The sequence below is a fragment of the Lonchura striata genome, chromosome 23 (genome assembly GCF_046129695.1).
Source record: "Lonchura striata isolate bLonStr1 chromosome 23, bLonStr1.mat, whole genome shotgun sequence".
Classification (NCBI taxonomy): domain Eukaryota; kingdom Metazoa; phylum Chordata; class Aves; order Passeriformes; family Estrildidae; genus Lonchura; species Lonchura striata.
The window spans coordinates 1947101-1969798 of record NC_134625.1 but is presented as its reverse complement, the minus strand read 5'-3'; the positions used below and the strand labels follow the sequence as shown (position 1 = coordinate 1969798).

General features: G+C 56.8%; 1 protein-coding gene across 3 annotated transcripts in view; it reads right to left on the bottom strand.

The window, feature by feature from the left end:
• ETS1 (ETS proto-oncogene 1, transcription factor) overlaps nucleotides 1–22698 on the bottom strand; it is an 80702-nt gene that overhangs the window by 26613 nt on the left and 31391 nt on the right. The window contains exon 1 of one of the 3 annotated variants that reach the window (XM_021531107.2): nucleotides 22252–22365. The exons of the other annotated variants lie outside the window; for them this stretch is intronic. Coding sequence (XP_021386782.1) covers nucleotides 22252–22321 — 70 coding nt within the window. The 5' untranslated portion in view covers nucleotides 22322–22365. Of the gene's footprint in view, nucleotides 1–22251; nucleotides 22366–22698 lie in introns of those variants that run through there. 3 annotated transcript variants of the gene reach the window in all.

Here is a 22698-nt window from a genome sequence, read left to right as displayed (position 1 = left end):
TTCCACCTGAGGTTGGTTTAGTTCTGCAGCCTAGTAGAAATTTTCCATGAAAACTCAGTGGAAAAATGACACCATGGGCAAAGTCTTTGGTGTTCTCATCAATATCTGGACGCAGACATTGAAAATCAAAGAATTCTCTGTCTTGTGGAAACCCAACCACCACGGTTTTCCATCACTCCAAGTTTGTTAAACTCCTGATTTAATAAACCTTTACACCTGCAAAATGCTGCTGAGGGCCTGTTCCAGGCAGTGCTGGTGTATTCCTGATAAAACACGGAGTCACAGATGGCAGCAGCCACCGGGAAGAGCCAGCCCAGCTGCCCCAGTCTGGAATTCCTGCTCCACTCAGCTGCTCCCCAGCCAAACTCATGGGCATCATTTAAAGGCCAAATAACCCAACACTGGGGTTTTTTTCCAAGTGGGAATCTGGGGGTTGGATAAACAGAATTCCAGGGCAGTGGTGGAGTCATCACCGCTGGAAATGTTTAAAAAACCTGTGGATGTGGCTCTTGGGAACATGGGTTGGTGGTCGCCTGGCAGTGCTGGTGAATGGTTGGTCCCCATGATCCTGCAAGGCTTTTCCAGCCTAAACAATCCTGGTTTTCCATGGATAAACCTCCACATGCAGCTCTGTAGCACAGGGTGAGGGTTACAATGCTGCAAAGCATCCCCAGATCATCTGAGAGATGCTCCCGACGCAATTCCACTCCCAAGCCAAACAGAGCAACTTCTCTGTCCCCACTTCTGCCTCTCCCACCTCTCAGCCCCAATTCAGAAATTCCCCTTTCCCTTTCACATCCTCCAGCCAAGCCCCCAAGGCTCTCCAGAAATGATTTGCAGACTCTTGGCTCAGGTGGGAACAGTGAAACTCCCAACATGGTGAACACAGGATACAATTCCTGCCCTCAGCCCACCACACAAATCCGGGATTGCCTCCACAGTGGCAGGATCAGGACCTTTGAAAGCAAATCCCACATCCAAAGGCTATTTGGCAAATTACACTTCATTATTTACTGGATTTGGCTGGAGAGGGCACGGAAAATGAGCAGCCACCATCGCTATCTCTGTTCCCCATCTGCTGCTTGAGATAACACTGGGAGAAAGTGGCTCGGTGCCCCTTTCCCTTCATCCTCAAGTTACATTTGAATGCTCAGCTCTCCCTGCTCTGTGGTCACAGGGACCACCCAGGAATCTGCTGCCTCCGCCTGCTCAACAGCAGCTCCTGCCTGCCCTGGGAAGATGACTCAGAGCCAGGCTGAGAAAACGGTTCTAACCCCAATTTTAACACTGAATCACCAGGAGAACCTGTGTGGAGGTGAGCTCCTCAGGCCAGACACCAAGAGCAGGGTGAAAAAGAGAAAAATGGTATTTTTATCTCTGCAATAGCAAGGGCCCATCCCTGATGCCGCTGTTTGCTTGTGCAGGATCCATGGGGTTGACTTTGCACAAACCCAGAAAATCAATTTTGCAGTAGCGAGAGGATAAGATTTCGGTTTAGGAAGGTGAATGCTGAGCTCTGCACAAACAACCTGTCAAAACAGGGGAGACATAAAAGTGATTCTCTGGGAGAGGTCACAGGGAAGCAAACAATCTGTTCCCAAATAAAAAAAACCATGCCAGAGGACAGTGTCTATTTAAACACCCAGATCAACCCAAGTGTGCATTTCAAGGCTTCTGCAAAATATATTGTGCTCGGCAGTTTCAAGACTAAAACATCATCTGCTTTTTTCCTATGAAGTCGCAGCTACTTGTTGGAATTTCTGCTGAGGACAGAGCATCCCCAAAGCCCTGAGCCTGCAGAAGCCTTGGTTGGGTCAGCAGTGTCCCAGAGCTGGGGAAAATTCACCCAAGGGAAACCAAACGTGTGTGTGAAGCTCTGCAGACGTGTTTGGGGACAAGGCTTGGCTGGGTGGCTGGAGAAGGATGGGGTGGATGGACAGTTTTTACTCTAAATTCTGTTTCTACTGATTTGGGGGTACTGAATTTATTTAAATAATTCAGTATTTATTTTAAAACAGGGTGGTTTATGTGCAGGGAGCATGGTGGAGTTCACCTAGCTCAGTGCAGGGCCAGGACTCAGACTTGGTGATCCCTGTGAACCCTGGCACCCTGGAATATCCTATAACTCTATGAACTTTGCTGGTGCAGGGAAATTCCTTCCCATGGAGGCAAACCCTGGCAATGTCCTCCAGCCCTTTGCCTCCAGTCTGGGATGCCTAAAGGTCAGAGTTGAGCAGAATTTCAGGAACAAAAGCAACAAGCCTGGCTTAGCTGCCCCGGTATCAGCTTTCAGTGCCATCTGAAACCTGTTTGCAAGATTTTAATCAAACCTTGCACCAATAAAACCTCTCCTTTAGTGCTGCCCACAGAGCACAGAGCTGTGTGCAGGGCTGGGGTGGGAGCCAGCACAGGCCCAGCTGTTCCACCTAAACCCAGTTTAGGAATGCTGGGGCTTTAATCCCAAAAGCAAGCTCAGCAGCAGGGGCCAGACTGGGATTTCTGGCTGATTTTTAGGAGCCCATCAAAGCCCCCTGACACAGCTGCCACGTGCACCCGGCTGTGGGGATGCCGTGTCCTCGTCCTGCGCCGACAGAGCCGCCTTTGATTCCCCTCCTGGGAGAGCAGGCTGGGAGTATGGTTTGATTTTTAAACAGTGCCAGGAGTTGCAGTCGCCCTGCAGAGTTATGTCAGCAGCATTTGCAGCATCTGTAGAGCAGAGATGCAGGATTTGCCTCGCGTGGGGACAGCTTTTATCTGGCTGCAGCTTTCCAAGGCAAAGAGGGATCTGGGGGCTCCGTGGCTTCTCCAAACCAGGTCCCTTCAGCTCCCTGACACCCCTGGGGATGGCGCTCAGAGACACAAGAGGATAAAACACCCTGACACTGCCCTGGATGGGTTCTGTGCTAAGGGGGACCTGCCCAGAGCCCCCAGCCAGGGGCACATGGAGCCTGAGAGAAAACCAGGAGCAAAGAGACCAACACCAGCCAAATTCCCACTCTGCTCCCACCAGGCCCTGCATGTGTAAACTATTTCCACACATCTGATCTTTTTAAAGGACTTGGATTTACAAACTTTAGGGATTTTGACCTTCAAATGCACAGAACTCCTCTGCACGCCAAAGCCATTTGCAGCTGATTGCAGAAGGAAAATAAATGGCAGGCAGGGGAAAAAAGGATGCCCTGAGCAGAAGGATGGGAGCACAGTCATTTTTCAGCCAAGTTTCCACTCCGGGTCAGTGACTCCTCCAAGCTCCCCTCGGCCACTCACTCTTTTTTCCAGCAGAGCCCCGGTGTGTCCCTGTGTGGGGTTTCACCCAGTAGCTGCTGGAAATGGATGTGGGGAGGGTCAGAGTGGAGCCACCCGAACCCACAGCACCTCCTGTTCCTGCCTGGATGGATGGATGGATGGATGATGGATGGATGGATGGATGGATGGATGGATGGATGATGGATGGATGGATGGATGATGGATGGATGGATGGATGGATGGATGATGGATGGATGGATGGATGGATGGATGATGGATGGATGGATGGATGATGGATGGATGGATGGATGGATGATGGATGGATGGATGGATGATGGATGGATGGATGGATGATGGATGGATGGATGGATGATGGATGGATGGATGGATGGATGGATGGATGGATGGATGGATGATGGATGGATGGATGGATGGATGGATGGATGGATGATGGATGGATGGATGGATGGATGGATGGATGGATGGATGATGGATGGATGGATGGATGATGGATGGATGGATGGATGGATGGATGGATGGATGGATGGATGATGAATGGATGGATGGATGGATGGATGGATGATGGATGGATGATGGATGGATGGATGGATGGATGGATGGATGGATGGATGATGGATGGATGGATGGATGATGGATGGATGGATGGATGATGGATGATGGATGGATGGATGGGGATGGATGGATGGATCGATGGATGATGGATGATGGATGGATGATGGATGGATGGATGGATGGATGATGGATGGATGGATGGATGGATGGATGGATGGATGGATGGATGGATGGATGGACACCAAGGGCAGGAACCCGAGCTCTCCTCAGTCTCCCCTTCCCCGGCCTGGAGCACATGGATGCCTGGAGATTCCAGGCCCTTGTGTGGCTTGGCAGAGGCACAGGGACAAGGGGGAAAGGCTTCAAATGAAACAGGGTAGATTTAAAATTAGATTTTGCTTAGATTTATATTTAGATTTAGGCTACATTTTAGGAGGAAATTCCTCCCTGGGAGGGTGGGCAGGCTCTGGCACAGGGTGCCCAGAGCAGCTGTGGCTGTCCCTGGATCCCTGGCAGTGCCCAAGGCCAGGCTGGACAGGGCTTGGAGCAGCCTGGGACAGTGGGAGGTGTCCCTGCCATGGCAGTGGGGTGGGACTGGATGGGCTTTAAGGCCTCTTCCAACCCAAACCATTCCAGGATTCCATGGTTAAATTAGGGGGGAAGAGGCACATTGGTTTTAAACAAGATCATTTGCAGGGACTATGCATCCAAGGGCTCCATGAATTCATGCCTGTGTCCCTCAGAAACTTCAATCCTTGAGCCCTGAGGCACCTGAGATCCCCCTGGAGCCCCCATCCCATCTTTTTGGAGCTGCCCGTGCTCCAGGACATCCCCCCACTGCTGGGTGCTGATGGAGCAGGAGTTTCCCAGAGGGGTGATCGGGGTTCACTCTCCCACCGGTGACTCCGTGGCCACCAAGCCCACAGCTCCCCCAGCCCACCCCGGGCTCATCTCCCTGAGCCCCTCTGTCCCAGCTTTCCCCGGGATCCAAAGCAGGGCAGAGCTGGAGCTGGGGCAAGCTGGAGCACAGATTTCCCAAGGTTCCCCAGCTGGGAGGGTTCAGCAGCCCAGAACCTTTCTCAGGATCAGAGGAGGCTGAGGAGAGGGGGGCCGGGAGCCGAGACCCTTCCCACGCTCCCCAGCGAGGCCACCACATCCCCACCACGTCCCCACAACGTCCCCACCATGTCCCCACAGTGTCCCCACAACGTCCCCACCACGTCCCCACCACATCCCCATGTCCCCAGCTCGGGTTTCCAGCACCCCCAGGCACCTCCAGCCCCTCGGGCAGCTCTGCTTTTCCCAGGTGCCCCCGCCCTGGAGCAGGGACACCCGGGCTAACAACCCTGGCTGAGCCCCCTGTTATTTAGGCAGGATTAGGCAAAAATTTGTGTGCACTTTTGAACTGTTTTCACAAGCGTTGCCTCTCACTCCCACGCAGGAAGCAGCAGAGGAGCCGGCCTGTTCCAATTAGGGCTCCTCGGACCCAAAGGGCAGCGAGATCCGAGGGGGGGAAAGGGAAAGTGGGACAGAAAGCTGGAAAAAAGGACCAGAAGGAAATCTGGATGGGGAGCAGGGATAAGCACAGCAAGGGGTCTTTGCTGGGGCTGTGGGGATGGGATGGGATGGGAGCAGATGGGGGAGATTTGGGAGATTTGGGTCTCTGTCCTGCAGCAACGTGCCAGAGACCGGCCCTGCTTCCCTCTGCAAGGATGGCATAAAAGGTGCAGACATTTGCTATTTTAATTTAAAATAAATACATTTCTTAAACAAAAAAATAAAAACGAGAAGAAAAATAAGTCTCTTTTTTCCCTCCTTCAAGCAGTGAAAAATAAATACTGTGAGATGAAAGCTGGGCTTCAAGAGAAAAACAAGAGAGGAAACCGAAAGCCCACAGTGCTTAGCACTGCAGAAAGCCCAACAAAGCCGGCTTTTTTCCGGCCCTCAGCAGTTTTCTTAGGGAGATGTGGTGTGCCATGGGGGCCAGCTCTTCCCCTAGAAAAGGGGCCTGAACAGTGTCCTCCCTAAATGCAGATAAAAGCATTTTGTCCCAGGTTGGGCTCTCAGCACTCGCAGAACCAGAGGGGAAGGTTCAGCTTGGGATGCTCTGCTCGGCCTCGGGTTTTGGGGTTCAGCCCCGTGTGCCATGGGCAGCCTGGCCTGGCAGAGACGTGTCCATGAGGAAAAGTGGGCACAGAGCAGCCAGCAGGTGAGGGAGGGCTGGTTTGGCTCTGGGCTCTGGCAGCTGTGAGGAACCATTCCAGGGAAAGGATTCTGCAGCCACCATCGCTCACAGCCCGCCCTGCTCAGGCTCCAGCTCCTTCTCCTCCCTCGCTCTCCCTGCTTTGTAACGTGGGTGTTGGATGGCAATCCTGGGAAAGCAGCATCCTTGAGAGTCCCAGGAGCTCACAGGGGAGCAGCCTGGTGGGCAGCTCGCTCCATCCTTGGCTTTTGTGGGAGAGAAGAGGGAATGAAGTGCTAGAGAAAGGCCAGGGCTGAAGCTGAGCTAAACCACAGCCCCTGAGTCAACGCTCACTGCGATTTTGGGAAAGCTCCCCCAGCTCAGCAGGGCCAGGGCCCAGGGCTCCCCTTCCTTCAGCAGCTCAGGGGCTCCCCTCAGCTGGGCATTCACCCCATCCTCCCCATTTCAGCTGCTGTAAGGAGCACAGATGGATAAAGCAAACCCTGGGGAGATTCAGCCACCTCTGAGGTTGGGGAACATGGCCATGGCTTAACAGCACTCATTGGAACCACCAAAGATGTCAGAAACAGGATTGCTCATCAGTCAAATTCCATCAGCTTTGCCCAGAGCAGCTGTTGCTGCCCCTGGATCCCTGGGAGTGTCCAAGACTAGGCTGGACAGGGCTTGGAGCACCTTGGGGTAGTGGAAGGTGCCTGTGGGATAAGATAATGAGATGAACTTTAAGGATTCTCTGGACCCAACCCACCCGAGGCTTCTAGGATGGGATGCTACAAGGCTGGAGTGGTTCAGCTCCAGCAGCTCCAGCAGTTCAGCACCAGACCCTCCCTCCTACTGTTGAATCAGCTCTAAATGGCCTCTGCAGTCCCTTCAGATGTAACAGCATCACAACCTAAGACTTCCTCCAGCCTTTCCTGAGCCCGCTGGCCTGAGGGTGGAATCGAACTCAATTAAACCCCTGTGGAGGCTCCAGGCTGGAGACAGCCAGGCCAGGAGGCTGCAGCCAGCAAGGAGCGACCTCCACCTGCCCAAAGCCCTCCTGCTCAGGTGGCAAACCCTCATCAGGCCCTTAGAGCCCTTCCCTGCCTCTTTCCAATGGGATATCCCAGGAGCCAGGATTAACACCTCACCTCCAAGCTGGGATAGCTGCTCAGCAGGGCCGGGAGGACCCTCCCAGGCTGGGCAAACCCGTGAGCCAGGCGTCCCCCATAATCACCCTAATCGCTGCTACCCGCGCCTCTAGGAGCTCTGGTCCCCGGGCAGGGCAGGGCGCACGCCTGCGGAGCCTGGACAAGCCCCAGGACACCCAGCCCTGCTGCAAGCAGCTCAGGGGGAGCCTGCCGGCCCAGGCCGTGCCCCACCTCCGGGAGATGCTCCTTTCCACCAAACCCCGCCGCTCACACCCCCAGAGCTCGGGCTGCTCAACAGCAATGGGGAAAAAGGGAAAAGTCCCTGCGGAGCCGCCGGCTCGAGCAGGCGAGCACAGCTCCTGCCCTGCTGCTGGCACAGAGCCGGCTGCTCACGGCTCACGCCTGACGTTCCTCGCTCTCCCCGGGCTGAGCCCTCGTGCCAGCCGTGCCCCCGGAGCCTGGCAGGGCTGCAGGAGCCCAGCCTGAGCCTTCAGAGCAATCCCACGCTGGGCTCCAGCACTTAGGGAGCTCTGGGTCATCCACACCCACCGCCCTGAGAGCTCACATTCCCTTCCAGCCGGGTCAAACCCAGGAATTCTGCTCTTCTCCCCTCAGCTCCCTGGCTGGTGTTGCCACTTCTGGCATCTTTGATGAAGAAGGGATAGGACTGGAGGATTTGTCCCAAGAGAAGGATGAACTCATTCCAGAACCCTGCCATGGATTTTTCCTGGATTGCAGAAGCACCCATGGGATGCTCCCAAGGTACTCCCCGGGCAGTTCAGATGGAACATTTCTCCATCCATCCAAACAAACCCTCCGACTCTTCTGCAGATACTCATCTCCCTCTCTTTCATCATCATCCAGAATAGGGACAGACACAAAGGGGATTCAGCTCCAACACCTCCAGCTGCTGCTGCAGGCTGGGGCTGCCAGAGCATGCACCAGAGTCTCCAGCGAGGGAGAGCAGGGATGTAGCAAGGCCAGGTTGAGGATAACTGGCAGAACATCATGTGGGGAAGATGCTGTCAGGATGGGAAGTGTGAAAAGGGAAGGCTGAGATCTCTTGGCAGGGCTGTCCCCTCGCAGCAGGAGGAAGGCCAAGGAACCTTCACTCAAGCTGAGCTCTTTCATCACTCACAAAGGATCCCAGCCCTCCAAGCTGGCTCAGACACTCCTGAAGAACAAACTGTGCCAGCACACTTTGTGAGCAGCCACACATGACCTCACAGCTCGGGATGTTTTCATCCCACAGTCCCGATGATCCATGCGCAATGACTCCATGCCCTGGGTAAAACCCCATCATTTGTGTGCCCATCACCAGGAGAGGTTTCTGAGGCCGATGGACTCCAGAGCTGTCCCTGCTGCTGGGAAATCACTGGGAAATCACTCACAGAAGCCTCAATTACCCTTGCCTTGGGAAGGGATTAGGCACAGAGATGCTCAGCCAAACACCTCCAATCCGTCTGTCCCGAGGAATTCCCCAACCTTCCCTTGATTTCCCTGCTCAGACTGATCCCTGTGTGTCCCGGCCCAGCCCCTGCCCCCAGGCCGAGTCACGCCAGACACGAGGCAGCACATGGCAGGAGAGTGGCATTGCCCTGGGGCTGGGCTGATGTTCAACCCCCCAGATACGTCCGTCCACATCAAAGCCTCCGCTGCCTCACCAGCCCCCATTCATGCTCCGGGAATGCTTGTGAGAGCCGGACCTGCTGCGGAGATGCCGTGGGGCGTCCATGCACTCACGGGGAAGGTCCCCGGGGATGTTCCTACGGCTTCCCGGAGCCCAGAACATCCCCACGGGACGCTGCCAGCACGAAGGCGGCGGTGCGGAGGGATCAGAGGATGACGAGGGAGGCTCGGCAGCCCCGGGTCGCCTCCGCCGCTCGGCAGCTGCAGGTTCCTGCCCGTCGCTCCCCGCAGCCCCGCGGGCAGCGCCGGCGTTCGGCCGCGGGCGCTCAGCGGCAGCGCAAGGCGCATCGCGCCCGCGGTGCCCGGCCCGCTGCCCCGGCCCGCACCGCCTCCCTCCTGCCCCCGCACCGGGGACCGCCGGCTCTGCCCGGGCCAGCGGGGCAGGAGCAGCATCCCCAAACGCCTTCGCCCCACAGGAGCCCTGTCCTGCCCATGTGCCCCCTCACCCCCGTGCCCAGGGAAGTCCCTGCACACTCCAGGGCTGCCCTCCCTCAGCAGCCCGAGCTGTCCCGGTGCCAGTTGCACTTTCCAAAGGCGGAGAGGGAAGATTAGGATATTTAGCTTTGAAATCAAACAAATAATTGCACAGGCTCTCTGCAAACAGATCAGGGTTGGGAGGTCAGAGAGCAGCTGGTAAATCTCAGCACTGTTTGCTCTGCCTAAATAATATTAGACCAAGGGTAATCAATCATTTTAATCAACAAAATTATTTATAACTCTTTAGAACAAACAGTCAACTCCACTGGCAGCTGCCAAAAGATGGCAGGTAACGAGCCACATGTCTCCCTGTGTGGTTAGGGATTGACTCCTTTGCATCCCTGGATTTACTGCCCTGAAGGTTTGCCCTCACAAGTGCCATGACCCTCTCTGAGGGTGTCCGTGGCCAGGGCTCACAAGCACACACTCAAAAACACACTCAAACACACACAAATACACCCAGCAGCTGAACCCCCGGCCAGGGCAGCTCACAGCAGTCACTGCACGCTCCAAGCACCTTCCCGAGCTGGCACTCCCAGGCAGGGAGGGGAGGCAGGACCTGCTGCACACGACAGGGAGAAGGTGCTGCTGCTGCTCTGCCACTGAGCCAGCCCCACCTCCTCGGGCTGTGGCTCTGCTGGTGCCACCACCCGACACCTCCGTGGTACCACTCACGTCCCACACGCTGCACGTCCCCCAGCCCCGGGACAGGCTCTGCAGCCGATGATCCCAGCAGCCACAACAGGACAGGAGCCCTTTCCTAGCTAGGCTGGAAGCCATGAAAGCCAAGGGATTGCTGGGAGGAGAACAAGAGTCAGCTTCCCATCTGGGACCAGAGGGAACCAGGACAAGGCCTTCCCTGGATGCTCCTGCCAGTCCTGCACCACTTCACCTCCCTGTTCCCTGGCCAAGCTCAGCTCCCCCAGTGATGGAGGCCAGGAAGGGCCTGGGAAAACCCTGGGAACCAAAGCTCTGGAGCCCACGCCAGCCTCAGGAACAGCGGTGCCAAAGTCATTTTATTTCACAACTTCCCAGGAACAATTCTCCTGGTTTTAGTAATTTTTAAGCAGACAAGAAAAACAACCAAGGGGATTTTCCAGGAGAGCCCCAGGATTAATCATCTCTATCCCAGGCTGAGCACAGGGCTCCTGGGCTTTGCCCAGGTGTGTTACACCATGCAACATCTGGGTGTATCCTCAGGCTCAGGAGCAAGGGTTTTCTCCATCTCCGAGAAGATCTTTTCCAGCTCCTACTTCTAGGAAACTTCCCACCAGGGAAGGGACCAGTGCAGGGATTGGGCCAGACCAAGCCCTGGGAAGATGAAGGTGGGAGTGAGCTGGGAAAGGCGGCCAAAGACGAGCTGGGCTGCCCCATCAGCCTCAGTCATCCCCATCCCAGAGCCAAGCGCTGGCTGGGATGGGATTATGTCAGCTCCTGGCCTCAGCCGGGAAGAGCGAAGCGCAAGCAGGGATAATGTGAGTGCCTGGAGGTGCTCGGATCTGCCCAGAGGAAGCCCGAGCTTGGAAACCTCGGCAGGGCTGGGGGAGAGAGGCTGAGGCACTCCCAGGCCTCGCATCCACCCCGCGAAGCATCCGGAAGCTATTAAGGAATTGCAGCCTCCTGGCCCCGAGCCCTGCCGGCAGAAGTGCCTGGGAGCAGATGGTGAAAGGGCTGATTGAATTCGGCTGCTCACGCCAAGAGGCTCTTTAGGAGACTCCACGGAGGAGGGGGTGGAGGGGGCGGCATTTGGGACTCGGGAGCTGGGAGCCCTTGCCAGGAACTCCAGGAATCCTCCGTCAACCCTAAGGAGGCTGGAGGAGCTTTGGCAGTGACTTGGATGTGTGGTTTGAGGGGTGTGAGATTCCCTTAGGAGCTTGGCCCCGAGCTCCTGGTGCTCCAGGAGTGACTCCTCGGTGATCCAAGGCTGGATTCCTCTCCCATCATCTCCAAGGGCACCGCGCACTGGACCTGCTGCCTTCCATGGCCCCAGGAGCTGAGTGATCCCAAGCCTTGATCCCAGCTGAGGAGGAGGCAAAGGAGCTGCCAGCCCAACAGCCCTGCCCACCCCCGGGGCTTTCCTCCCAGAAAAATGCCGGTTCGTAAAGATCCTTAATTCCCAGTTTGGTGTAATCCCAGCTCATTCCCAGCGCCCACAGGAAGGCACTGGGTATGGACCAGACCTCCCAAAGAGCCCTCAGAGAGGGATGGAACTCCAGCTACTCTGGCTGGGGAGGAGGTGGGGGAAAAAGACCAGGATGAGAGAAATGTAGGAGGGAAAAGAGCCAACAGGAGGGGAAAAAAAAACAAGGATAAATGTGCTTCGAAAGTCATCCTCGGTGCCAGCCCTCCCGGGGGTGATGCCAGTGCCTGGGCAAAAACACAGATGGAGGAATGAAAATTGCCTGGGGATGAAGGAAGGGTTTAAACCCTCCCTGGAAAGTGGAGGGAAAGGAAAGGAGGAATGCCCCAAAAACCAAAACAGCCCCAAGCTCTGGGCTCCCTGCCCAGGCCAGCCAGCTCCAGCTCCCCATTGCCTGTGTCCCAGGGGGACAGGCATCAGCTCCGAGGCCCTGCGCCATCCCCTATCTCTGAATCCATCCCTGTTTTTCCGAGGGAGAAAGCTGCAGTGAGTCCCCTCGGATCCCTGGCCGGCTGCCCGAGGTTGGGAAATCGGGAGCCTGGTCAGGCTCTGCCGGAGGGGCCGGCACGGAGCGCTCCGTGACCGTCAGGGGATCTTTGCGGAGCAATCTTTTCCGAGACAAGTCATGAGATTATTTCTTGCCTGGAATTTGCTCCCGCAGCTCCCATCGGCCCCGGACTGCTGAGTCAAGAGACCGCCGAGGCTGTGCCCTCCAGATGAGTAAATAAATTGCCATGGGGAGTGCGGGGGGCCGGGGGGGCTGGCGCCCGGCGGGGCGCGGGATGGGGCAGGGAGGGGACCCGATGACTCCCGAGCCTTGGGCTGGGGATGGATCCCGGCTTGGCAGCCCACACCGAGTTAGTCACCAGATTAGCGAGCAGCTACACACGCGGCTTAAAGGCACACCATCCTCCCTCCCCTTCCCTTCTCTCCTTTTCCTTCTTATCCCTCTTTTTCTTTCTTTTCTTTTTGAACTTTCATTCAGCCGAACTTTGGCTCTCAGCGAGGGCCTGGGACAGGCAGCCGGACAGCCACGGAAGGCAGAAGCCCTTGAAGATGCCAAAGGAGGGGAAAGGGTCCAGCCCGGGGGTGACACAGCTCGGGGCTCCCTCCGGATCCCCCCGCTCCCCATCCCGCAGTGCCGGGCACTCGGGTCACTCTATAGGATCCATATGGCCCCGGCTGCTCCGGGCTCGGCTGCTTGGAAGCCAGAATGGTGCGAGTCATCCCGCTGGAAGGCAAACAGGCGCGGGGCCGGGGCCTTTCATGTTCCGCCCTTTGGAGCCAAATTCAAATCTGGAGCCGCTTACAGGGATGGAAAGAGCCGCAGGGAGGAGCGGCCCCGCCGAGCTGCGGCTACCGGGACAGCTCCGCATCCCAAAGCCCGCTGCTGCCGCTGGAAAGGCAAACCAACCTTCCCAGCCTTCCCAAACCCGACACAGCCCCACATCCCAAACCCTGCTGCTGCTGGAAAGGCAAACCAACCTTCCCAGCCTTCCCAGACCCGGCAGAGCCCCACATCCCAAACCCCTCTGCTGCTGGAAAGGCAAACCAACCTTCCCAGCCTTCCCAAACCTGGCACAGCCCCACATCCCAAACCCCTCTGCTGCTGCTGGAAAGGCAAACCAACCTTCCCAGCCTTCCTAACCTTCCCAGCCTTCCCAGACCCGGCACAGCCCCACATCCCAAACCCCTCTGCTGCTGGAAAGGCAAACCAACCTTCCCAGCCTTCCCAAACCTGGCACAGCCTCTCATCCCAAACCCTGCTGCTGCTGCTGGAAAGGCAAACCAACCTTCCCAGCCTTCCCAGACCCGGCACAGCCCCACATCCCAAAGCCTGCTGCTGCTGGAAAGGCAAACCAACCTTCCCAGCCTTCCTAACCTTCCCAGCCTTCCCAAACCCGGCACAGCTCCGCATCCCAAACCCTGCTGCTGCTGCTGGAAAGGGAAACCAACCTTCCCAGCCTTCCCAGACCCGGCACAGCCTCGGACACAGCCTGAACTTCTGGCAGCCCTTCACACGGATGGCCTTGGGAAATGCCACCCCTGCTGCTGCCAACCTGCCGGGCTCCTCTGCTGCCTGGGGCTGATGCCAGGGCTTGAGCAAAGGAGTTTTTCTTCATTTCCAGCTGCAGACCAGGAGGAATTGTGTTTGCTGACCTCACGGAGCAGTCTGAGGGATGGAGCAATTGGGTAACGTGCCTCGAGCACTTGAAAAGAGAAAGCTCTTGGCATTGCATTTTCAAACCGCTTCTAACAATAATGGGTAAAAAAAGAAGGGAAAAAAAAAGACCCAAATTTCACGTGTCCCACTCCATCTTTTTTTAATTTTCCAGTGGAAAAAGCCAGGACTACTCAGCTTTTGCAAGTTGTTTCTTCAGAGGGTTCAGGTTTCGGTAAACAGTTGCTCAAAACTAAAAGGTAAGAGAACAAAAATCCCCTTTGCTGTTTCCAGAGCAGTGACCATAATTCAGTGGCTTTGCACAAACACATGCAGGCACCTCTGAAAAAAACTTTCATGTGGGTCAAAAAGCCACAGTTCGATTATTGTGATAAAAAGCGCTGACAACAGGGGTAAACAAGAGAAAACAACCCCCAAAGCACTGCCCAGTGTCCAGCTTCAGATTCTGGGGTCTGCTGCTGGCAGTGGCAGCTTCCCTGAGCGAGCAGGGTTATCCTGCAAGGCCGTGCCAGCAGAGGCAGCATCCCGGGGGAATGAATGGCAGCACCCCCATCCTGCCGTGCCTGCGAGGGATGCTGAGCCTGTCCCAGTCACCCAGCACCCCCAGGCTGGGAATTCCGGGAGGTGGATGGCTCCAGGCCTGCCTGTGCAGGAGCAGGGAGGAGCCAGGCAGTGGAACGCAGAGCATGGAGAACGGGACTGCTGCAAGCAGAGGGAGGCCTGGAGCACCCAGCTGAGGATGCTCCCACCTCAGCAGAACGGGAGTGCTGCACCTCAGCTTCCCTAAAAAACAAGCTCTCATCAAAGCTTTTTTCAACAACTTTTGGGGTGCAAGGCCCCAAAGCTTTAGAAAGAAGCTTTTAAAGAAAAGCTCAGCCTCTGGGCTGGCTTCTCCTGCGCTCCCCACCAGCCATGTGAAGAATGCCCTGGAATCACGTCAAGTATTTGAGATGAGATGGGGGGAGAGAGAGGGGGCACGGCGAGGGGAGAGGGGGAGCTTTTGACTCAGTGTCTGGCTTCTTTCATCAATCCCACATTCCTGCTCATGCCATCACCCTCCGGGAAAGTGCGACAACCTACAGAACCCATGTGGAGCCAATTTAGAATCCCCTCCGTGTAAGAAAATGCATTTTGTTCATTAACAAGCTCTGGATGCTCAGCTGGGGTGAGGAGGCAGCCCCACAGCCAGCCCAGAAACATGGGATTCAGGGGGAAGATATCCTCCACACAGCTGCAGCCCAGAGGAGAGCAGTGCTCCCTGCACACCCTCCCAGGACATTGCTCCAGCCCAAACAACCCCGGCGCTCCTGCACCAGCCACCTCAGCTGGAGGTCTCTGCCTCTTCTGGCTTTATAGGAAAGGTTTAAACATGAGGGGAAAAGCTGGAAAAAAGGGAATTGCTGGAGCAGGTACTGCTGTTGTGCCCAGCAGCAGTGGGAGATGAAGGAATGGGAATTACAGCCCCAGAGCCCAGGTCAGAGCCAGACAGAGCCCTGTCATTTGCACATCCCAATCCACAACCGAGTCTGTCACAGTGACTCCAATCCTCATTCCCAAAGCAGAGGGAGCCACAGAAACGAGGAGGTTTTCCTCTCTGGGAAAGCAAGCTGCTGTTTCTCGGTGTGTTTGTGATATTTTTCTGGCAGGTTATATTTATCCGTGAGCTCCAGGAACCAGATGTGGGACCGAGGGGCTGTGCTGCACCAGCTTCCTGCCTTCCTGCAAACACCTGCCCTGCAAGAGCAGGACACAGCCTGGAGAGCCAGGAAACTGGGCAAGGTCAGCACAGCCACGGCGGGGACAGGGAAAACGTGTCACCTGCCTGGTCCTGCCTGGTCCTGCACAGGGGCACTGCTCCCATGAGCTGGCGGTGTTCATGGCACAGAGGAGCAAATCAGGGCTTGGATTTTTGGCAGTTGACTGAAAAAACCCCAAAACCTCAACATAAAAATGCGGAGTTTCAGTTCACAAAGCGATGGTAGTGAGAGAGCAGGGCTTGACCCATGCGGGGCTCCTCTGAGCCAGCCACCCTCTGCAGAGGATGAACGCCTTGGAGCAGCTCTGAGAGCAGCACTGGGGCTCTGCCTGCACCTCAAGCCCTCCATGCAGGGCTCAGGCTCTGCAAGGCACCATCTGCAGCCTGTCAGTGGCTCCAGAGCCGGGGGGGCTGCACTGAGACACCACAGCTGAGCCCTTCCACCAAATTACAAACTGAAACCCCCCTGGCAGTGCCCAAAGCCAGGCTGGACGGGGCCCTGAGCCACCCAGGCCAGTGGGAGGTGTCCCTGCCCACAGCAGGGGTGGAACTGGGTGAGATTTAAGGTCTGTTCCAGTCCAAACCATTCTGGGATTCAAGGATTTCTTTCTTTTGATGCCATCTCTGTGCACTTGGCCTCAAACTGTGCCCGTCCCAGACTGTCCCTCCCTGTTCCAGGAGATATTCAGGCACAGAAAGGGACTGTAGATTTCCACATTTTCCCATCATTGCCACGGAAGGCTGCAGGCACAGATCCCCAAAGCTAGGAAAGCTGGGCTGGAGAGATGAGAGCAGCTCTGCAGGGCTGTGCAGCAGGAGCCATCCCAGCTTTGCAAGGGGTGGAAAGGGATCTCCTCCGCAGGATGAGATCCCACTCCAGGCCCGTTATCTCCAGAGCCATCTCCCAGCTCTGCCATGGGCAGCACTCAAGTGCTTCCCCCCTCAAATTCCACTGCACCTGGGAAAAATGCAGGAGCTCGGAGGAGAATCAATAAATATTTATTGTTTAACCAGCAGTATTTTGACTGGAGATGTAAGCATGGCCCTGTGCCAGGGAAACAAGAGACTTCTTGGCCAGCGCTGCAAACAAATTTTTGTCTGTATCTCGTTGGAAGATTATAAACTACACAATGAAAGGAAAAAAAAGAAACAGAGGCAGCGAGCAGCTTAGTCACGGAAGAGGAACAAAAGAGCTGAGATGGATAACTGTGGCATGGGGTTACAAAAAAAGGGCTGCAGGCCTGAATTTTGGCTGTGAGACAGCTGTGCTGCTCAGATCAGCTGCAGATTGTGCCACTGGCTCCTGCTGGGATGGGGCTTGGAGCTGCACCAGGAGGCTCTGGAGAGACACTGGAGTCCACCAGGAACTCCCAGCCAAAAAGCAAACTGGGGAGTCAGGGCTTGGCCTCAGAGGCACAGCCTTGCCCCTACGGAACACCCCAGCTCCCACAGGGATCCCAGCAGGAACAGGCTCTGGCTCCAGGGGAACTTCAGTGCTCAAATAAAGCAGCTCATCCCCTCCCTGAGCACCTCCCCAGCGTCCTGGCACCCTCCTACCCAGCACAGGTGCTCCACCAAGCAAGACCTGTCAGCCTGGGGAGTGCCAGAGCTGCATCCTTTGGATCAGGGACAGCAGTGACACTTGTGTCCTCAATCATGCCATTTCCTCACCTCGTGCCATGCAAGGACCAGCTGACAGTGCAAAAAGGAAGAGATCCTCCTGCCTTATCTGGGACAGATTTACTTGGATTTGTTCCCTTCTTCCCCAAAATCCCAGCGGATCCTGGTGCCACAACTGCCAAGAGCCATTTAGGGTGCCAGCTCTGCCAGTTCACATCCCTGAAATGTACTCAGACAGTCTGGTCCTGCTCACACCCACCTGGGGGTTTCATCTATGGGACAGCCTGTGCACTCTGAGCCTGATCCAGCTGTCCCCAGCTCCTCACACAGACAGCAGGATCCATTCCAGAGGAATGTGACTGTAGATTCCCACATTTTCCCATCATTGCCACGGAAGCCTGCAGTTCCACAGCAGCAAATCCAGAGCTGGCTCCCAGAGCAGCTGGGGCTGCCCCATCCCTGGGTGTGTCCAAGGCCAGGTTGGACAGGGCTTGGAGCTCCCTGGGGCGGTGGGAGATCTCCCAGGTGAGATCCGCAAGGGTTTCAACCCAAACCATTTTGGGATTCTGTGATAATCCCGTGGCAAAGCTCAGTGTGCCACAGTCCTGCTGGAGTCCCAGCCGCTCGCTGCCTGCCTGCCAGCAATCTGCTCTGGATTTGGGAGCGCAGGAAGTCTTAGGATGTCTCAGCAGTTGGCTCTGGAGAGCTGGAGCACAGCATTCCAGCGTGAGCCTGTGTTATCCCGGCATTCTGCAAGGCCTATCAAAGCACGGCACGCTGTAATTACATGGTTAATTAGGGGCCACTTCATGTAACGACACTGTAATTACACACTTGGTGTGTGCGTTGGGGAGTACGGGATGGAAACGTGACAGGAACGGGGCTTGCTCCTGTTGCCTGGAAATCTCCCTGCCTGTACCCAGGTTAAAAAGCGGGGATGTGCTGCGGGGATGTGTCCCTGAGGGACAGCTCCGTGAGCTGCCCTCTTTCCGCCCCTTTTCAGAGCTTTGCTGTGAAGCTGACACTAAAAAACTCGAAGGCGGTGGCAGCCAAGTGCAGGCAGTCCCCCCTCCTGGGAAGCTCTCATTGCCGCATCCCGCCTGGATACCACAGTAATGGGCATTTTGGCAGCGCATACACAGGTAATTGCTCTTCTTCAGCTGAGTTTTCACCTCCTCCGCAGGCAATCAGCACCGAAAATGCGAGAGCGGCCCCGAGCCCTCCATTTCTGAGCCTCAGCCTCGCTGCTGAGCATCCCAGCCCACAGAGCATCCCCAGCCGAGCCCAGCTCTCACGCTGGTGCACCGCGGAGCAGAGCACTCCAAAAGACGCTGTGCCATTCCCTGCATCCCTGGAGATGCCAATCAATCAGTGCTCTCCTTTCCCCGGGCTCTGGCATCCCCGTGTCCCCGGGAGGACAGGTGAGCGCTCTCCCAGGCCCACTGAGGCACAGGGAGGACACAGAACGTGCCAGAGCAGGGAGGGAAATGCTGGAGATCCCTGATGGAAAGGAAACGTGGCCATGCAGGAGCCAGCGCCTGTCAGCAGCAGGGAAACTGAGTCACACAGCGGCTGACTCAACTGGGGGGCTCAATCCTGAGAGGACGACGCAGGATCAAACCTGTCTTTTTGGGAATAATGTCCCAAATCCCCGAGCACTTTAACCCCGAGCAGCTCAGCAAACTGACCCCCCCTGGTCGGGCTGATCCAGCTGTGACCCCGTTCCACGCACACCTGGAGCCAGGGATGGCTGAAAACTTGTCCTCCCGAGACAAGCTAGAGAACAGAGTGAAAGATCCCCTCCTAAAACCTAAAGAAGGCAGATTTTCTCTGCCACTTGCCTGCGGCGAGGCTCTGTGGAGGAGCTCTGCATTTGCCAGACTCGCTTTCAAAGCCAGCTCCCTTACTTGTCTGCACTGAAAGTGAAAGCGAAGCCTGGCCTGGCTGTGGGAAGGGGGAGAAGCACGATTCAGGCAGGTCCTACATCCCAAAGCAGCAGGGAAGCTGTGCAGGAGCTTCCCTGTACCCTGCACCACCACAGCAGGAGAACCACAACCTTACAGAGGTTTGGGTTGGAAGGGAAAATCTTGCTTCAGCCCCAGTGTTGTCCCAGATCCCAAACAGAGGGAAAAGCTCTTGTCAGATAAAAACACACCCCTGGGATGCCACCCACGCACAGGCCAATGGAAACAGTGTGTGCACGTCCCAGCTGTCCTCAGGGTAGGCATAGGAAGAGCCAAAAATCCCGGATTTCTGTGCTTTTTCCAGGAACAAATCCCCCACTGCTCAGTAACACACCTGCAGGGAAAGGAGGCAGAAGGAAGGCTGGATGCAGGATGGGGAATTTGGCTCCACCTGGGATGCCCAGGAATGACAGCTGGGATTGCAGCCCTCCTCTGGTACCTCGGGGGAGGCAAATCTGCAGCTCCCTGAGCAAGAATGAGCACTGGGAGCCCCAGTTCCACCCCACACTCCCAGCAAGGGCTGCAGCTGCTTCCCACTGCCCACAGCCAGCAAATGCAGCTTGGCCAAGCTGCAGGAAACAAAGTGATTTGTGGAGGGCAGCCTTCATCAGCCCCCAGGTGAAGTTCCCTTGGGGTTGAATTTTGCGTGGTTTGGGGTTTTAGTGTCTGAGAATGGTCCCACCAGCCATGTATGTACAACCACAGGTGATGTTACCACCCTTCCATCACATCCTCATAAACATATCCACGCACCTAGAATTGCATCCTGAAGGAGAACCCACCCCCATGGGGTTCTGGCTCTGACCTCCTCTTCTCACTCACACATTCCTGCCGGTAATAGCGGGGGTGGAGGGGGAGGATTTGGCTTTGGAAGCTTTCTACAGATCCACATCCCTTCCAGATTATTTTTAAACCCTTTGGACACAGCACAGATCTCCCGGAGTTTCGCAGGCAGAGCTGTGGGGTGGAGCAGGGGTTGGCTGGGGGGTGAGAGCGGACAGAGTTTCACGGGGCATCAGACACCTGGCACATCAAACATCCTGCACAACTGAAACCCTCTGGCTGCAGGGCCCTCCCTGCCCGAGGTTAACCCCATCGGCAGGACGGGACAAGGGGCTGCAGTCCTTCCCAGCCCGTTTTGGAATTAAGGACGATGGGGACATTTGGTGGCAGATTCAGGGCTGAAGGAGCCATCAGGGAGCAGATGAGCCCTCCAGGAGCAGAGAGAAGTGATGTTCCCTCCTCCCCTGGCCGGATCCCAGGAACACAACCCAGCAGCATCCACACTCCTTCCCTCACCATCAATCCCACCAAACCAGAAAGCTGCAGCGTTCTCTGCGACTCGGAGGGGAAATGAGGTTAAGCCAGCTAATTGACAGCACTGACCTTTGTGGCTCCCAGCGAGCGCAGCCACCAGCACAGGAGCGGCTGCAGCTGAGGCCGATGGGGGGGAGAGCTTTTCTGCCTCTTGGGTTTGTGTTTTTCAGCGCTCTTCCTGCCCAAGCTTAACTTTGGGGCAGCTCTAAAAGCTGTTTGCTGACATCAGCTGCAGAAGAGCTTTCAGGGACAGAAGAAAGTGAACTTAAGGCAGGGTGAAACTCCGAGCCCTCCCTTCAGGAACCAGGGAATTGCACTGCTCCAGACACCCAGAGCACACAGAGCCTCGTGAGAGCTCCCACCCGCACCAGGAGAGTGCAAATTTTAATACTTAACTCCGGAGTGAAAAACAAACTCCACCCCACCCTGATGGTCCAGGTGTTTATTCCTATCCTGTTTTCCCCCTCCAAACAAACAGGCTGCCCTCAGGGGCTGAAGGGCACGAATGAGTCTTCCCCAAAGTTTTAGGAAATAGGCACAAACGGCTCCACTCCGGCCTCTCATTTCAGCGGTGTGGCTGCATTCTTAGCATCCCTCGGGCATTTCGAAGCCGGGCGCTCCCCAGCCCGGCCGGGGCCAGGCTCAGCCCTGCTGCCGGGGCAGGGAGCGCTGGACCCTCCGAGCAGCACAGGGGCTCCCTGCGGCCAGGGAGGGAGGGAGGAGGGATCCCAAGGGAGGCTCCTGCGCTGGACACTCCGGAGCCCATGGGCTGATGCCCAGGCGGTGCTGCCTTCGGGGCTCTCTGCAGGCCAGCTGATGCTGCACCAGCATCTAGTGAAGTCTAAGCACCAAGCCCTGTGCGGCTCCAGCACTCAGCTGTCATTTTATTTCCACTTGCAGCCCAAAATCCCAATGCCTGCGGGAGCTGTGCCTCCCTTCTGGCCTTCCTAGAAACTTCCTAACCGGCAGAGAAAGGTACAACTCAGTCGTTAATTTGATTTTCTTCGCCGCACCGGTGCTGCACAAAATTCAGCAAACTTCCAGTTTGGCGCAGTGGGAATTGCAGCAGGGAGAGATGAAGCAACAGGACTCGTTTAATGCATAAAAAGGGTTGGGGTTTTTTTTGTTGTTGTTTTTGATTTTGATTTTTTTCCTGCGGGTCCTCCAAGCTCCATCCTCCACCGTGCCTGGGCAGGGCAGAGAGGAGTTGAGCACCCGGGATCGGCGAGCAGCCAGACGCCACCAGTGTGTGAACAGCAGCCCTTATTCCGGCCAGGGCTCGGCTCGGAGCAGTTAACCACAGCCAGCAGCAGCTGAACTCACCCCTCTAAAACACACAAAACCCCCTTCTCGCCTCCCTTCAGTAACGTGTTGCTCTCTGCACCCCCTCTCCACCCATTTCTCCAGCTGCAGAAGGGCGAAAAAAATATCAAAGCGGCGGTTTTTCCTAGATTAAACGTGCTAAATCCAGAGTATTTAGCACTGGAGTTGTGTTTCCCAAATACCACGAGTGCTTGGACCACACAAGACATTTCCAGCCAGGGATGGGGAGAACGCAGATCCCAGCTAACGATGGGAACAGGCGGGGAGCCCCGCGGAGCGCATCCCTCCTGCCTCCCCGCCGGACGGGCTTCCCTACATCCCGGCAAGGATGCCGGGAGCGTGAGGGAAGGAGGCTGGAGGGGCGGCGGGATGGATTTTAAGGGAAGGAGGGGGATGGAAAGTCATAAAAGCGCTCGGAAAGTCAATTCGCCTTCGCAGCGGGCAGAGCCCGGGCGGCGCCTCTGCGCTGCGACTTGGGGTGCGCTGCGTGTTCCCTTCCGAAAGACACCCCCAAAAACCGCACCCCGACCTCTCCGACCACCCCGTCCCCCCCGGCCAAGCCTCCCCCGCCGCCTCGCAGGGAGAAGGGGACGGGGCCGCGCGGAGCGGGGCGCGGAGGGGACGCGGCGCTCACCGGGGGACGGGAAGAGCTCGATGTCCACCTTCTCCGTCTTGATGATGGTGAGATCCACCGCCGCCTTCATGGCTGGGGCAGCGCCGCGGGGGCGTCGCGCCGGGAGCGGGGGGCGGCGGCTGAGCCCCGCCGAGCGCGGAGCGGGGCGCCCGGGGCAGCGCGGCCGGCGCTGCCTCCCTCCTCCCGCTGCTCTTCCTCCTTCTCCTCCTCCTCCTGCTCCTTCTCCTCCTCCTCCTCCTTCCTTCCTCCCGCGCTCCCGCGCTCCCTCGCTCCGCTCCGGGCTGAGCTGCGCTCCGCGCTCCGCCGCGCTCCGCCCGCCGCCGCCCCGGCCGGGCTGAGCCGAGGGGAGGGCGCTGGGCCGGCCCCGAGCGGCGACAGCGGCGGCCCCGCCCCGGGGGCGGCCCCGGCCCGGCGCTGCGGGGAGCGGAGCCGGCGCTGCCGGGGGGA